Raw genomic sequence first — 15,572 nt, 5'->3', positions numbered from 1 at the left:
GTGATTGTGGTTCGGGTTGGACTTTGGAGAGGTGAGGATGGATATTGGATTTGGAAATACTGTTGTTGTGATGGTGAAAATCAGACCGGGTTGTGCTCGGCGACCTCCTTCTAGTGAATTAACGTGCAACATCTCATGTTTTGGATCAGTCTCTACGAAAGTACTAGGTGAAATCACATAAAAGGAACAAACAATTGGTATTAAACATGTCTAACTTTTTATCTATCCTAGCCCTCAATACCCAATGCATCCTGAACTCTCACAACCCAGTTATCATGTAGCACTGCCGTTTCCCCATTGCCAAGTAGTCTCTGCAGCTTCTCCTTGAGGGCACCCCGGTCTTCATACAGGTACCCAGAAGCTGCAAACTCATCTGACACCAGCACGGCCGCGAGGCTAATCAGCCTCACGCCCAGGGTGAACGTTTCAGGCTTTGAGGCCCAGCCAATTAGTCCATCCTTTCCGGACTCGTTCGCCATAATATCGACCACATATGATAGGCCGTCAGAGACCCATTTCGAGGTCTCCTTGACTACACGCTCGTTAAAGGCAGCTTCTCTCAGTCCCAGAAGTCTACGGGACCAGATATCGACTTCGCGGATTTCCTCAACAAACAGGTTCTGTCTCTCTTCTTCGAACAAGATCGTGCTCTCCTTTCTCAGTTCGGCAAGTTGTGCCTCTACCGTGGCAAGCTTTGTTGATTCGACAGAGCCGCTGAGTTTCGGTTCCTGTCCGGTGATATAGTGGATCGCTTTGGTGGACAGGAGTTGAGACTCGGGGTAGTTATCGACCATGAAGTCGGCAAGGAGCTGGCCAGCGTTCAAGGGAGACAAGGCAACGGCCTTGGAGGGGGCCACAGAGGAATATGACAGGACCCAGGAGGTTGTTCCGGCAGCCATATCACGCAGCTCTTCGTCATCGTCGCTTAGCATGTCATATAAGATAAGGTAGATCTCCAAGTACACCTTATCCACAAGCGGGGCTTTGCCCTTGCTCCGCAACACACGTGCAAATGCTGTTAGTGAGGTCACTGCAGCATCACGAGTGGTAAATTCCTGGCCTTGGTTAGTAACTAACTTGAGCGAGTAAATTGGAAAACACCACTTACTGTTTCTTCTTCCATGGCGAATCGGAGCTTCGTGGCCCATCTGCGAATGTCCGTCTCGGAGATCTGACCTTGTTTGGAAATAGCCTTGGATGCCAGAAGACATCCTTGGAGACGGATCTCGGCGTCGGATCGGTCTCTGTTCCGTACCTCGCCGTTCGGGCTGGAATTGATATGTTGGTCTAATTCCTCCCATGGTAAGTCCACGTCCTTGAATTTATCATGGTGGAAGTCAAGTAGATCTTCCAAGATAGATGCCAGGGACGAGATAGCCGAGCCCTTCACATCTTCAGGGTATTCGCCCAGGATGATAGAAGGGTACAGTTGCAGTAAGGTCTTTCGGTATTTGTCGTTGGCTCCAATTGTGCCCTGGATCCGCTGCAGCAGCCATACACCGGCATTGGGATCGAACTTCGAAACGGTCTTGACGAATGGCGCCAGCTCATCCAATTCACCGGTCACAAACATTTGCAATACTCCAACCCACGAAAGAGATCTCCGGAGCATAGAAGAAGCGCGAGTTGTGCTCAATGAATTGTAATTCGGGTTCGAAGAATCAAAAAGATACTCTAGGATATCTTGGAATCCATACGAGTCGTATGTGTAGCAGATAGTCATCAACATTTTTTCTGTGTCTTTGATTAGCCACAGATGCAAGTGTTCGAGGGGAGCTCGAATTACCTTCCGTGCCTGACTCGAAGCTCTTCTCCATCGATTCGCCCAGGATCTCCAACAAGGTGTTAGCAACGAATGGAGATTCGGCAATTGGGAACAATGAGGCAAAGATCTGTCGCAAGGCCGCAGATACTTCGTGGATATGTTCTGTAGTCATGTCAACAAATATGATTCACTAAATGGTATGCAAGTATTACTTACCATTCCAGAATGAGAGCGACGCAGCTCCGAACCTGCGCAGAGCATACTTGATAGACAGTGCCTTTCCATGGAGATAGTCCTGAGACTTCGAATCCCGATCAATATCAAGTAGTGCTTGGATATCTTTCAGAATATCAGGGCGATTCAGTAAAGATGCATAAACACGAGCTGCGTGTTCTCTGATGCCCCACACCGGACTATTGAGCTGCTCCCGGACTAGTTCTAGCAGCATCGCGTCGTCTGTATCATAAACATTCGGGACTTTCTCCGCAATGAGTTCCAAAGCTGGGAAGACTCGCTCAGTGACCATTGCATGGTCCCCTTGTTCTGCGTTATTTCTCGCATTCGAAGATGACAGAAGGTCAGATAGCAACTGAATAAGACCCGGATATTTCTGGAAAGAAATTCTACCGCCGGGTTCCGATCCGGAGCTACCGCCGAACCCTAGGCCAGTACCCCTGCGGCACATGCGCGTTAGTAAAGCTCGGAAGAGCATCAATCCAGAATTTCTTAGGTTCCAACTAAAAAGAAGTTAGCCTTCTAACGCTCGTAATTTGACCAAAATGCGTGGTATCACTCACACTGGCGACCCTAGCTGCTCAGCTGACAGGTTCAAAGCGGGCATAATAAACGGCTCCGTATGAGCGGCAACCTTGGTATTGGTGAAGATTTCCTTCAGGCAGTTCAGAGCATGGACTTGAGGTAACTCCATCTCCTGGTTATCGTCATCCTGTTGTACTGGGAGGTGAGATATCTCGAGAAGCTCTTTGATGACCTCTTGGAAGAGCTGCCCTCCTGGGTTAGATGAAAGAATTCCAGTGGCCAGTGCAGGAAGCCCAGCGGAACGACGCGTAAGCTTTGATGCTGTCTCGAAGATAATCTTTCTAGCTTCCTATATCGACGAATAAGCATTCTACTCATCGAAACTCTGTCGTCTGAAATACTCACCTGATACCATTTATGAGGTAGGCTTGCAATCTCAGGATCACTCGACTGTCCACAACGCAAACAACAGGTGGCAAATGTTTGAGACACCGTCGAGAATGCACCCCTATGGCGAAGCTCGGCCAGCTGAGTGAAACTTGCGACTCCTATTGTCTCAAAGTCACCCTTCGTCAAACCTAATTCTCCTTTCGGGCCATACGTCCTATTGGAGAGTGTTGCGTAAAGCAGAAGACTGAAATTGTCAGCGGGAAAGATGAATGTGGAGATCAGAAATTACCTCGACTCCCGGAGTGCACGCCAAGAATACGAAAGGATATCCTTGGGGCCAACGGCTAGATCGTCAATGGGTTCATCGGTGTGGCCTTCCGGAGAATCAATGCAGAGCACAGGTTTCACTTCAACCCAAATCTTGTCACAAACAGCCACTATCCTCGAGTGTACAGCTCGCCAGGCCTCGTAACCTGTCTGTGCGTTCGAAATCAAGACATGAAAGTCAGGAGTCAGGACAATATATCTAAAGAATAATTCAGCTTCAGCGCGTTGGCTATACTCGATATGCAGTATTACCTAAGAGCAGAGACGTAACCGTGTAGAGGCGCATCACGCATAGAAGAGTTGAATAGACCACCTGCAAGGGATAGCTTTTCTTCCAGTTTCTTCAGGAGAGTATCGACAACTCCTTGTTTTGTTTCCCACCAACTATCCGCCACCTTCGAGCTATTGTCGTCTGCTGCTGTAAAGAAGATGTGATACAAGCGAGCGACAGTATCCGCGTGGTCAGCTCTACTAGTGTTACTTGCTAATTGCTCTGCTCTATTCAAGGCGTCCACGAGCTGCGGCTTCTCATGCTTCCTGTTGCTTCCAGATTGCACATAGCCACTTAACAAGACGTCTTGAGGAAACAAATTAAGCAAAGTGAGGGATGTAGCCCGCACTTCCTCATATGGATCCAGTAAAAGGTCTACCAGCAATCTGAGCAGGCTCGGCTCAAATATATCCATGTTGAGTCGCCACTTTGTCACATTTCCTGCCTGTTTGGCAGCGATATGACCAGCGTAACGGGCGTCGAGGCCAGACTCAAGTAGATGGATCAATGTTTTCAATGCCATGATATGACGCGGGTAAGAGGCTGTGGGTCGCAGATCGTCTTTCAGTAGCTCCAGGTATTCTCTCAAGCACTTTTGTGTTTCAGAATCATCACGGGCAAACTTTGGCGGGTGCTTTCTGCTATGTGAGACGTTTGTCTCCGCCAAGCTTTCATGCTCGCTCAGGATACCACCTTTGAGGCGAGGGATCAGTTTGCGTATCAGACTCAGGATTTCTCCTCTAGCATATGGGTCTGCAGATTCAGAGTGCATGGACGGCAGGCCTTTCAATATAGCTCTTATCGTGGCTGAGGAAACGGGCTTTGTTGTCGCAGGTGCCGTGATCAGAAGTGAAAGCGCTGCCATCCTAATACTATGTTCTCTATGGAATAAGAACTGGCCAATCATTTCACTCTTGAGAACTAGCGCATTCTGGGCGTCATTGGTTGAAGACCCCTGTTTGGGAATGTAGTCTAGAAGCATGGTAAGATTAACATCAGAAAGATCAAAACACCTTCTCCACTTACTCTCCTCGTGGACTAGGCCAACCTTCTTTGCCATCTGCAGCGATGCGAAAAGAAGCGTCAGCTCGGGTAAAGGCGCTTCACTCATATCGCCTGCGAGTAAGTTCTTCAGGTGTAGCTTGTCTAAGAATGCTCTAAAGCCTATAGGGTCAAGTTTAAACAAAGGTTGGAGTGTGTAATTAGACATCAGCTCTAGGTTGCCCAGGTTCTGCAGCGCAAGGTGCTTCACTGGAGTCACCCAAATCGACGATAATTTCTGAGAGATCTCTTGAGATGACGGCTCGGACGTGCCAGAACTTTTCACTTTCTGGAAGAATGCAGCCATTAAATCCCCTGATGATGCAGCAAGCTCTGCAGTTTTTGCTTGTGTTAATAATCTCAAAAGAAGGATCTCGGCCACAATTTGTTTCGACTCCGGGCTTGGGGCACTTCCGAGGAAGCGAGTGATATCTATGGACAGAGCTTTGCAATCCTCCTGAAGGAGTGAGATCCATCTTTCACGATTCTCCAGAAGCCAACTCTCCACCATTGAGATAAGCTCAATGGGAGAGATTGAGCCCTTCCGTAGTAGAGTCTCCAAAGAAACGAAAGAGGCCTTAAGTCGCGAGCGAGGCTCGCCCAGGATAATGCTAGGGACGGTTGTCTCAGTAATCTTGGATCGGATAACATCTTTGTCAGTTCCTTGAGGGTTTTTATTAAAGAGGCTGACCAGACACTCCAGGATTTGCCTCATCCCCTTTGGATTTGAATCCTTATAGCGAGCCATGTAAACTTCAAAAACGGCAGACCAAGTCTCGTTGGAACAAGCCAATTTTCTTGTTCCTTCACATTTTGAAGTAAGCGCGGCGTCAAGAAACGCGCTTAACGTATTGCATGAAGCCGTGGTATGGGTGTTAGATGTTGAAGCCGTCGAAAACGTCTTCAATAGGCTCTGCCATACTCGGTTCACTTTGCTTTTTCAATAAGTTAGATTGTGGCAGGCACAAATGAACAGTACAGTCTTACTCGATATCTTCACATGACAGAATATAGTTTACCAACAATCCTTTGCTAATTTCCTTGAGGGTGGCTTCCGGAAGGAGTTGTATATCTTGCGATATCGCCTCCATTTTTTGATACCCGGCGTCACCCGGGCCGCTAGACCCTGCTTGAAGATCCATAGCGTTACCGGGTCCGTTAAGCCCCGAGTAATGGAAAATCCGGAGAGCAAGGATTTTATTTTAATTTCTTAAAAAAAAAGATTTGATATTCAAATGCCCGCCCCCGCGCTGGGGAATCACTTTTCGTGGATTTTCGAGGCGGGTCCACCTAAAGCGGTTAGCGTCGGTCAAAGCTTTTCCCGACACCGGAGAACTGCCCGTGATTACTCGTGACTCGGCCCGTCACGGGGTTGAAGTTTTTGTTCTGGTTCCTTCGAATTTCCAGACTCGCGACGGAGACCAGCAGCGCCAGAGTGGCATACCAACCGTTGTTCATTTCCTCTCCTGTTTTATTACCTTCTTAATTGTATTCATTTTAATAAAACTTTTCTCTTTCAAAATGTCTTTCTGGGACTCACTCAGCGGCCGCAAACAGTCCAAGGGCCCCGAATTCGACCCTTCCACCGCGCAAGATGCTACGTCGTTCCTCTCGGAGGTCGCCATCCCTGATCCTACCTCGCTCCACCCCTTGGCTGGCCTGAACCAGGATACCCTCGATTATATCACCCTCGAAGACTCTGCCCTTGATCAAACACCTGGCTCGCAATCACTTTTGCCATCTCGTGGATGGTCCGATGATCTGTGTTATGGAGCCGGAACAACGTACCTTGCTGGTTTGACCATTGGAGGCGCATGGGGTCTTGCTGAAGGCATGAAGAAGGTGCCTGCAACGGCACCCCCCAAGATTCGCCTTAACGGTGTCCTGAACGCTATCACAAGGAGAGGTCCTTTCCTCGGAAACTCCGCCGGTGTGGTGGCCATGGTATATAACGGCTTTAACTCGGGAATCGGATATGCGCGAGGAAAACATGACTCTGCCAACAGTATCGTTGCGGGTGCCCTAAGTGGTATGGTCTTCAAGAGCACCAGGGGTCTTAAGCCCATGATGATCTCTGGCGGTATTGTGGCTTCTATTGCAGGAGGCTGGGCTGTATGTGGAATCCGTTCGTTCCCTAAGGTTGGAAGTTTCGCTAACTCGATTATAGCTTATGCGCAAGACCCTTCTGTAGATGCCGCTCGTTCCGTTTCGTTGTATTCTAGCACTCGAACCGAGTCGACCTCCATTCGCCAACAGTTGTCCGAAATGATTGTCCATTAAGGGTTTGTTTCAGCAAAGCGGGAGGGTGTTGTTTTTTTTTTAATTTACTTTTGGTCCACGCTGTATTAGAACGATTTTTCTTGTTATTCCTCGAATCTCTTCCCTCCGGCGCTCGAAGCATATGCATTATCCATGGTTGGGACCGGCATGGTAATGGGTCTAAATTTTCCTGTACATATAGCGGTCCCCTGCGTTTATGGGTTCTTGATGGCGAAATGCAGGTTTTATTTCGTCCTGTCTAGTGATCTTAATTCCTTAGGAGCTCACAATGAAAGACTCGATGCCAAAACGAAATCATTCACCTCCGGAGCAATCGCCAACTTTGATGCTAGTACTGCAACAGACAATCTCTGTTTTGCGCGTCTTCCCTGGCCTTCTGGTGCAGTTTGATTAAAAAACGAGAGATCCGGGTGTTCTTGAGTGCTGCACAGGCGGAGTATGTCATGTGCCGCTTTACACCCTGCGGTCAGGTGACCACTGTACATTCAAGCAGCATGGGGTATCAAGTCTCTGCATTTCGGTCGATTAGATACCCATTGGTGGGAGATACACTCGGTGATATTGCGATGCATATTGCTCGCTTTCCAATACTTGTTATGTCCCGAAGCTGATTACTTGGAATCGTGACCACTGTCACACTACTGATAGCGGAGAAACCAAACACAACCCCCAGGTTACATAAGGGTGACATTGCTAATTCCAAGCCATGCGGAGTCTGATACTGATCTGCACGACTATCGTCGGATTTCGCCCGATCTGGATGGATCAACCAGTGAGCTCAATTTATCAAACATTACCCTTGTTCGTGCCGTGCGGGGTTGCAGAGTCCAAGCTCCTCAATCATTGAGATAAGCGTTTGAGCCCAGTATTATCAAGATGCCTCCACTCTAGGAAGGAGTGAACTGATAGCAGTCTCCGGATCTCTAACGAAAAATCACGGTTTGTTTGTTGTCTGTCAGACAATAATCTCCCGGCATACGAATAAGATAAGGTCCAGCAAAGCCCGGTTATTTCCTATTCTCTACTAGTAAAAATCGCCCATTTATACTAGACATGAGACTGAACCCCACCTCTCCTCTGCTATGGAACGTCACTCCACGCGAAGATCACTAGGACAGGTCTAGGGTGACTACTGTTGATTAGTTGTAACCTTTTGCCGATATATCCAAGCGAAGTGTTGATAGCAACAGTGCACCACGTTACATAGCTTGGATGCTACCAAAATTTGGAAACCGGGCCTTAAATAGCGAAGAAAGTCATGGAGGTGTCTCTTAGACTTCTCTTGATCAATCTCTCCACTCCAAAGTCATATTTGTATTTTCCGTCATTATGTTTTGGGGTCAACTTGTTAATATAGGTCTTTTCCTTTCCCTTTCTATAGGAGGTACGAGCTACGAATCTATATCGTGACAACGTCTCACAAACTGCAGGGTACAGCCGATTCGTCGCTATCCCAACTATACCGTTCAATGGAACGAACGGTATCTATTCCCTGGCTCGACTCACCAGTATTGTGGTTGATGCGCGCTATGCCGATATTGTAGATAATGATGGTGCAACCCAAATCCCACCTACGTTGCAACAATTCGCCGAGACTTTCCAGAAGGACCTCCAGTCCACAGTAGGGATTGATATACCGCTCACGTCTAGCAGGACGGCCGCGGCGAATTCAATCTTCTTCACGCTTACCAATGACACCGGATTCCATGATGCTGCCGGGAGATATACCTCAGAAGCATACACCCTAACAATAAACGAGAATGGTGTGAAAATAGCTGGAGCCAGTCCACTAGGTGCTTGGTGGGGATCGCGGTCATTGATTCAGGCGGCGGCCGTCAGCGGCGACGCCCTTCCTCAAGGATCTGCAGTGGATGCGCCTGGGTGGGCTAATAGAGGTATCATGGTATGTGACTCGCTTGCTGAACTACTCCATTGCGTCGTTACATACTTTAACTCTTCCTCAGTTGGATGCTGGGCGCCACTTTTACCCCCCTGAATTTCTGGTCGAAATGTGCGCATTCCTATCCTTTTTCAAACAGAATGCATTTCACGTGCATTTGAGCGACAATCTCTACAACAACGTAGATCGGTATTCTGCTCAGCAGTCGATGGATCTGTACGCAGCATTCCGCCTATGGTCGGAGGATCCTGCGGTAGCTGGGCTCAATAAGCGCGCCAATGAATCGTATACCAAGGAACAATTCGATACCGTCCAACAACAGTGTGCCCGACGTGGTGTCACTATTATCCCTGAAATTGAAGCTCCAGGTCATGCGCTGGTCATCACCCAGTGGCGGCCTGAGCTAGCCCTTGACGATCTCAGCATGCTCAACATTACTCACCCAAATACTATTCCTACTATGAAGGCCATTTGGAAGACCTTCTTGCCCTGGTTCCACAGCAAAACCGTTCACATAGGTGCAGACGAATATGACAAAGATCTAGTGGCAGATTATACATCTTTTGTTAATACGATGCGGGACTATATCTTCAAAGAATCGGGCAAGGACATGAGAATCTGGGGCACCTTCATCCCATCGCAGGGTGCCAATGTGTCCACGGACGTCTCCATCCAGCATTGGGAGTTCTTCGAGGATAATCCTTACTTCGACTACATCAAGAATGGATATAATGTGCTCAATTCGGACGATGCGTTCTACATTGTAGGCAAATGGTCCGGTAGCTACCCATCCACGCTGAACAAGACTCGTGTGTTCTATGGGAATCCCGCCGGCGGGGCTTATGCTCCCAATATCTTCGACACCAAAAATACCACCAACAATCCTCCTCGGAATGACCCTCGCATCCTCGGTCACGTTGCGGCTCTATGGAACGATTATGGTCCAAATTCTACCACGGTCCTTGAAACATATTATTCGTGGAGGGATACGCTTCCAGCCTTGGCCGACAAACAATGGGGCGGAAGCATTCTAGAGGAGGAATATGATGCAGTATTTGACAAGATCCACGCTGCAATCCCTGGGCAAAACTTAGATCGTCGTGTACAGAGTCACACTGATACCATACTACATTATAAATTCGACAAGAACAGCGAGACTGTCGGTGACCATTCTGGGAACGGCTATGATGGAAGCATACAAGGATGCCACGTCCAAAACTCCACTCTCGTACTTTCCAACGGCTGTTATGTGAACACCCCATTAGGGAGCAAAGGGAGAGACTACACGTTATCATTCTGGGTGAACCCCACGTCACAAACCCCAGGTACCCTCTTTGCCGGACCCGACTCGGCCCTTCTAAGCGGAAACGGGTCGATTAGCAATATAACTCTGATAAGCGGTGGCAACCCATACTCACTCAACTACAGTCTTCCTCTTAATACGTGGACCCAAGTGCAATTAATTGGAAAGGGCAATCGAACTCTGCTCAGAGTCTCCGATTCGGGTGCAGGATCTACAAGTCTGGAGTTTCTTGCGCGTCTAGGGATCAATGGCGAAAGCCAAGTTTGGGCTCCAATTGGAATCGAAGCCCCTCTAGCCCGCATAGGGGAAGGTTTCAAGGGGATGATGAAAGAGGTTGTTCTACGAGGGAGTGTTGAGTGAAGGGGTCTCATAAGATCTGTTTTCATGGGTTTTGTGGCATGGGCATACTTTACAATATAATACCGAAGGTTCTTATATACAGAACAGCAATTATATAATGCTCTAGCAGAATTCAAGATATACACTCTTCCACTGAGTAATCTTACAATGAAAACAGCAATCACGAAGAACAAACAAAACGATAGCACTAAAAGCCCACGAAGGCTTTCGCCAAGTTCCAAACCACAGGACCACAGTCAAAGCCGAGCTGACTCGCCACCCCCCTATCCAAGGACTCTAATCCCTCCAAATCAACCCAGAGATATGTCTAAATCAACAGCCCAGCAGTAGATCCAAACAGCAAGAGCGCAAGCACCCCAATCGACTTCTTGGCCGCAGCAGCATTGGTGGTAGAAGTCGAGGTCGCACCAGTAGTACCCTTCGTCCCACTTGCAGTCGAGTCAGTAGCAGAGGCAGTAGCGACGATAGTGCCAGCGCCAGTTGTAGGAACGCTGCCGGTGGCGGTCGCGTTAGCGTTAGTGTTGCACCACACCTCTCCGGGTTCGGATGCTTTGATGAGACATTCTGCCAGGTCGCCGACGTTCTGGCCCTGAGCCAGACAGTAGTAGTCGCAGTCGCTATAGGAGACAACGGAAGCGGACAAGCAGCAGCTGCTCATGATTGCAGAGTTGTTGCCCTGCATCGGCATTGCGCAGGCGGCATCTTTCACGGGGATCTCGTAGAGTTTTTGGTGGCAGGTTGAGGTCGCGGAGGCGGCGGTGGTGGTTGCGGTTGATGTAACGGACATTGTAAACTTAGGGAATGTGTATTGGGTTCTGGATGGATGGATGTTCTGGTAGAGGAGTGTGTAAGGTTGCTTCTGTAATGCTACTGGGGTTAGAGAGGGTCTCTGTGGGCTTTATAAAAGGTATAAGGGCCTAAGATCAAAAATCCATGGAACCCAGCTCCCTTGGGCCCCGCTTCTAAGCCACTATCGCTAGAAGTTTGTTCCTGAATTGTTTCTAATCTAAGAGTATCTCAAGCTAGTGTCCTTCAAGCCCCATTCCTTCGAGATTGTGGCGACTAGTAGAGTATGTCAAGCACGGATATGCTTGAAGCGAGTCAATCTACTAGCTCACTATTGTATAGCGGCCAATAAAACATACAGATCGGACTCACAGCTCTTCACTGGTTTTTCTTGGCTTTAGACAAGAATAGCCATGGCTGACGCGGCCCTGATACCAGCTAGCATGATACTACTATAGTTGACTAGGTCACATCGGCTACAGATGGAAGATATAACTTCAATGTAAGACATGTGGAACCAGGGGTATCCAGTGATGGGCAGCAGAAATAGTGCAGGGCTGTGTCTTTCTCCGAAGATTCGTGGGTGTGCTCGGAGATCGAGGTAGCATTGCCGATACACCCTATGTAAAATTCCGCTTGTGGATAAGTTATAACTTCAGTAGAGCCGCTTACTAAACGATTTCTGCAGTTTCATATATCTATTATTGGTTCGTTCCTGGTTTTATCTTGGATCTATTGTTTGACCCGTCACCTAACATCCTTGGGGGTTCAACCACGAAGTACAAAAACCCGGGCCGAGTTCTCGGGATAATCGGGCATGTGTATGTATGGCAAAGTAAGGTTCACCCGGCTCCGCTAAACGTTGCCTAGAGTGCTAAGGTTTGGAAGTTTAAAGTGGGTATATGATTACATACCGAGATCTCTACGGAGAGGAGTCCTACTAGATACTCTTACTTTAAACTTGAACTACAATGCCGTTACTGGGAACTACGGGGTTCGTGTGGATGAAGCCAGGAGAAAAGCTTTTGCTGGATTGAGCTGTGTCTCTCAATTATATCTAGTTAACAGATCTCACAGTCCCTTGGCACCCCATAGGATATATATAGTACGCAATACAGAGCAGACTGTGGGATTGTGGGTGGATGTGGGTTCTGTGGAGAAGCGGATAAAGACTATTCACACCACCGCTGAATGGAAGTTATACCCATAACTATCAGAAAGGACAAATAAAAGAAGGGGAATGGGCATGAATAAATTCCAGCAGGAATAATCATATATCTCTTGAGAATGCAGAAATGATATCAGGATATGGGAGCAAAAATTGAAGTGCAAAAAAAGTAATGGTCCCAGAGAGGCTCGAACTCTCGACTTCTGAGTTATTAGCTCAGCACTCTAACCGACTGAGTTATGGGACCAATTGTTGAAGGATTGCTTTTCTAATTATTAATATTAACCAAGATTTTTTGGATAAAAGCCTTTCCCAGACGCGCCATAGTTGGTCGAGGCACGGTATGTATCGAATAATAATGCCTTCACCTACACCAAATGTCTTTTCGAATATTCAGTGTAATTCACTAGGATTTTAAAGCGACGGTAGCTATTAGCAAAGACATAAAAGATACATCTTCTACGTCACTGCCTACTCAAAGCCCGCCATATCCCATCTTCATGTTCTTGGGTAAAAAATATATATCTCCTGTACCCTGGCAATCAGGCAAACCTGTCAGTCAATCTAACCATCAGTGCTGGTTTATCCCAAATAATAAAAATCCTCTGCCTATCCCAATTCTCACTCTCCGCAGTGAGGACTATGTCGAAATTGAACAGCAATTTGGACAACATCAAACGCATCTCCATGTGTGCCAAGCTTTGCCAGATGTTAGCGGATCGAGAACAAAATACAGAGAGTATGAGAACGAACTTTTTGCCCAGGCAATCTCTGGGGCCCAAACTAAAAGGCTGCACCACATCCTTTCTGTCAGAGTCGAACCTATCGTCAGTCCCCAGCCATCGCTCGGGAATGAATTGCTCGGGGAACGTGAAGTTTGCTCTAGTATGGTATGATGCGTAATGGTGGGTGGAAACGGTTACCTGTACGATGTTAGTTTTTGGGACGAGCAAGAAGCATCAAATAGAATTTGAATATACGTTTTCTGGAACAAAGTGGCCTTCAATTGTACACCCGCCTTCAGGGACTAGTCGTGGAAGGCTTGCCGCCACTGGTGGATACAGACGGAGGGATTCTTTAAGGACTGCGTTGAGGTAGCTAAGGTGGAAACATTTGGGTGACGTGATTTCCTCATCTTTAGAAAATGTGGTACGGATCTCCTTACTGAGTCGGTCCATAATGTCCTTATGTTTGCAGAGGTAGAAGAGACATCCAGATAGCAGCGACGCCGTCGTTTCGCTCCCTGCGATGGTAATACTGTCTGCGTTAGCCGCCACGAAAGAGAGCTATAGAAATGGTCATATGTACTTACAAGATTGAGTTTGCGTGGATCTCCGCTCTGCTCATGAGAGGCTGGTTCTCGATGAACTCTTCCTTATCGTCACTGAGCCCATGTTTTAGAATGGCGGACACGAAGTCAGGGCGAGAGGCTCCTTTCTGAAGCCGGCGGTCTGCTTTCTGGGCACAAAGCTTGTGATTTTCCAGCATTTTCCGTTTCAGAGATTTTGGTAAGAGAGCCCCTTGTATCTTCCTATACAGTGCATATTCGTTCAACACTCCAAGAAACGCGACACCCTTCACGTTGTTGAACATGAGAGCGATCCACGGATGCAGTTGACTGTCCTTGAGACAATCGAAGGTCTCTGCGAACATAAGATCACCGATAATATCGAAGGTGGTGAAATTGAACCAGCTTCTGAGGTCTTCTTCTGCTATATGAATTTTATTAACATTAGTTCTCTCTCGTAGCCGCTGGATAAAAAGATCAACATAAGATACGACTATCCCTTCCTGTTCACGTAGACTCCGCTCAGAGAAGGCATGGGACAGCAATCGTCTGTGCCTAGAGTGTGATTCGCTATCGATATACCCGCCAATGCTGTTACTAATTCCGCTCAACGGCGACCCATACAACTTAGGATCCTTTTGAAACTGCGGCTGTCCACGACGGAGGCCGTAGATGTCTCGAAAGCCTTGGGGGCTGTTGAATGAGAGCTCATTGGGGCCAACTCGCACAACAGAGCCGTAGTGATGATGAAGGGCCAACATTTTCAAATGGCTATGGCCTCCCAATATGCTTATCTGGCGAGGGATATTGGACACGGCCCAGAGCCTTGGTCCAGGGAATGATGCCAATGGAGAACGGAATAAGTTATAAATAGTATCGTATACCACGTAGCATATAAGCTTATTAACCGTCAACTCTGTGACTCAGGATGCAAGAGAAATGATGCACATTGCTGTAGGATAGACGTACTACCAAGGATGCAGCGGCTGCCACCCAAAAGCTGCTGCCATATGGCTGGCTTAAAGTGTTTAAAAAGTACTCAGCTGCAAGAGCCATAGTCATTATGCTGATTGAATTCGCTACTTATGTCTGTTTGCTTGAATGAAAGATTTTGTAAGTTGTTGAAGGGATCTCTAGCCCCTCTCAGCGAAGGCGACATGCTTGCTCCCTTATATCTCCTCCACACACTATAGTTGTGGGCAAGCTTCTGAACCTGAACTAATGCATTCCCCCGAACGCCGTGATTAATCCAAGCGGACCCGAAAAGATCTCGCCCTTCTCGAAGAGTACTGCTATGGATGAAAAGGTAGTGATTGGCATAGTAGATCCATGCGCGAGAAGCAACTAACCCTTGGCAGCATTACATAGTATTGACAACCTTGTACGAAGTCGTAACCCATGTAGGTTAGGACAGGCCATGCCTGTCAACTGTTACCTTAGAGATAATTTCCGGGCAGGCAGACTTTCAAGGAAAGGACTGAGACAATGTACATCTTACAATGATGAGAACATCGACCGTGATCTAAGAATGATACAATGATTTAAATATCATTGTGCGCTTACATGTCTTCGTATTGCTAACTCAATACAGACGGTCTACGGAGAGCATCTGTGATGCAGAATTGGACAACCACCACGATATATTTACGAGATACTAACCAGTCACCGAACATAGATACGGAAGTTATCCCCAAAGTGCAGCTAAGGCGACACTAATGCATTGCTCCAGAGTTTCTGACACTTCAGCACGGTGGCTACTTGAGTTGATCAGCGCATTGTCGGCTAGGTGAGGGGTAAATTCGGCATTTAGAGTCTTCATAAATGAAGTGTGACAACAGCTTGCAGAATTGATGCACGGCTTGATCTCATATCCACCACACCATATTTGAGCGTATAAGTTAGGATTGGGATCGTGTCACCTACCGTGGGTTGCT

General features: G+C 47.6%; 5 protein-coding genes and 1 non-coding gene across 6 annotated transcripts; 2 read left to right on the top strand and 4 right to left on the bottom strand.

The window, feature by feature from the left end:
- Positions 1–222: 222 nt before the first annotated feature.
- BDV27DRAFT_129449 (THADA/TRM732 family protein) lies at positions 223–5,956 on the bottom strand. The gene is made up of 10 exons (XM_032067198.1): positions 5,541–5,956; positions 4,539–5,488; positions 3,494–4,484; positions 3,204–3,440; positions 2,930–3,158; positions 2,563–2,873; positions 1,982–2,502; positions 1,787–1,927; positions 1,109–1,734; positions 223–1,055 (listed from the first exon to the last, which is right to left on the bottom strand). The coding sequence occupies exons 1-10, from the start codon at positions 5,693–5,695 to the stop codon at positions 228–230; spliced, it is 4,989 nt and encodes a 1,662-aa protein (XP_031926843.1). The 5' UTR covers positions 5,696–5,956; the 3' UTR covers positions 223–227.
- BDV27DRAFT_129448 (protein transporter TIM23) lies at positions 5,957–7,229 on the top strand. Its single transcript, XM_032067197.1, has 2 exons — positions 5,957–6,665; positions 6,721–7,229. Exons 1-2 carry the CDS (start codon positions 6,075–6,077, stop codon positions 6,742–6,744), a joined length of 615 nt encoding a protein of 204 aa, XP_031926842.1. The 5' UTR covers positions 5,957–6,074; the 3' UTR covers positions 6,745–7,229.
- Positions 7,230–7,897: 668 nt separating this feature from the next.
- Positions 7,898–10,513, top strand: BDV27DRAFT_3680 (glycoside hydrolase superfamily). Its single transcript, XM_032076449.1, has 3 exons — positions 7,898–8,217; positions 8,264–8,736; positions 8,798–10,513. Exons 1-3 carry the CDS (start codon positions 8,163–8,165, stop codon positions 10,394–10,396), a joined length of 2,127 nt encoding a protein of 708 aa, XP_031926841.1. The 5' UTR covers positions 7,898–8,162; the 3' UTR covers positions 10,397–10,513.
- Positions 10,514–10,515: 2 nt separating this feature from the next.
- Positions 10,516–11,230, bottom strand: BDV27DRAFT_129446 (uncharacterized protein). Its single transcript, XM_032067196.1, has one exon. It carries the CDS (start codon positions 11,181–11,183, stop codon positions 10,704–10,706), a length of 480 nt encoding a protein of 159 aa, XP_031926840.1. The 5' UTR covers positions 11,184–11,230; the 3' UTR covers positions 10,516–10,703.
- A 1,293-nt stretch (positions 11,231–12,523) lies between these two features.
- On the bottom strand, positions 12,524–12,597 carry BDV27DRAFT_t123. Its single transcript has one exon. It is a non-coding gene; the product is annotated as a tRNA-Ile (tRNA).
- Positions 12,598–12,892: 295 nt separating this feature from the next.
- Positions 12,893–14,737, bottom strand: BDV27DRAFT_165238 (cytochrome P450; the record flags this gene model as incomplete). The annotated part of the gene is made up of 5 exons (XM_032073872.1): positions 14,608–14,737; positions 13,764–14,537; positions 13,331–13,636; positions 13,104–13,273; positions 12,893–13,049 (listed from the first exon to the last, which is right to left on the bottom strand). The coding sequence occupies exons 1-5, from the start codon at positions 14,698–14,700 to the stop codon at positions 12,893–12,895; spliced, it is 1,500 nt and encodes a 499-aa protein (XP_031926839.1). The 5' UTR covers positions 14,701–14,737.
- Positions 14,738–15,572: the final 835 nt, after the last annotated feature.

This window comes from Aspergillus caelatus, assembly GCF_009193585.1.
Source record: "Aspergillus caelatus strain CBS 763.97 unplaced genomic scaffold BDV27scaffold_105, whole genome shotgun sequence".
NCBI lineage: Eukaryota > Fungi > Ascomycota > Eurotiomycetes > Eurotiales > Aspergillaceae > Aspergillus > Aspergillus caelatus.
Note: the sequence above shows the minus strand (reverse complement) of the source record. Positions and strands in the feature narration are given on the sequence as shown.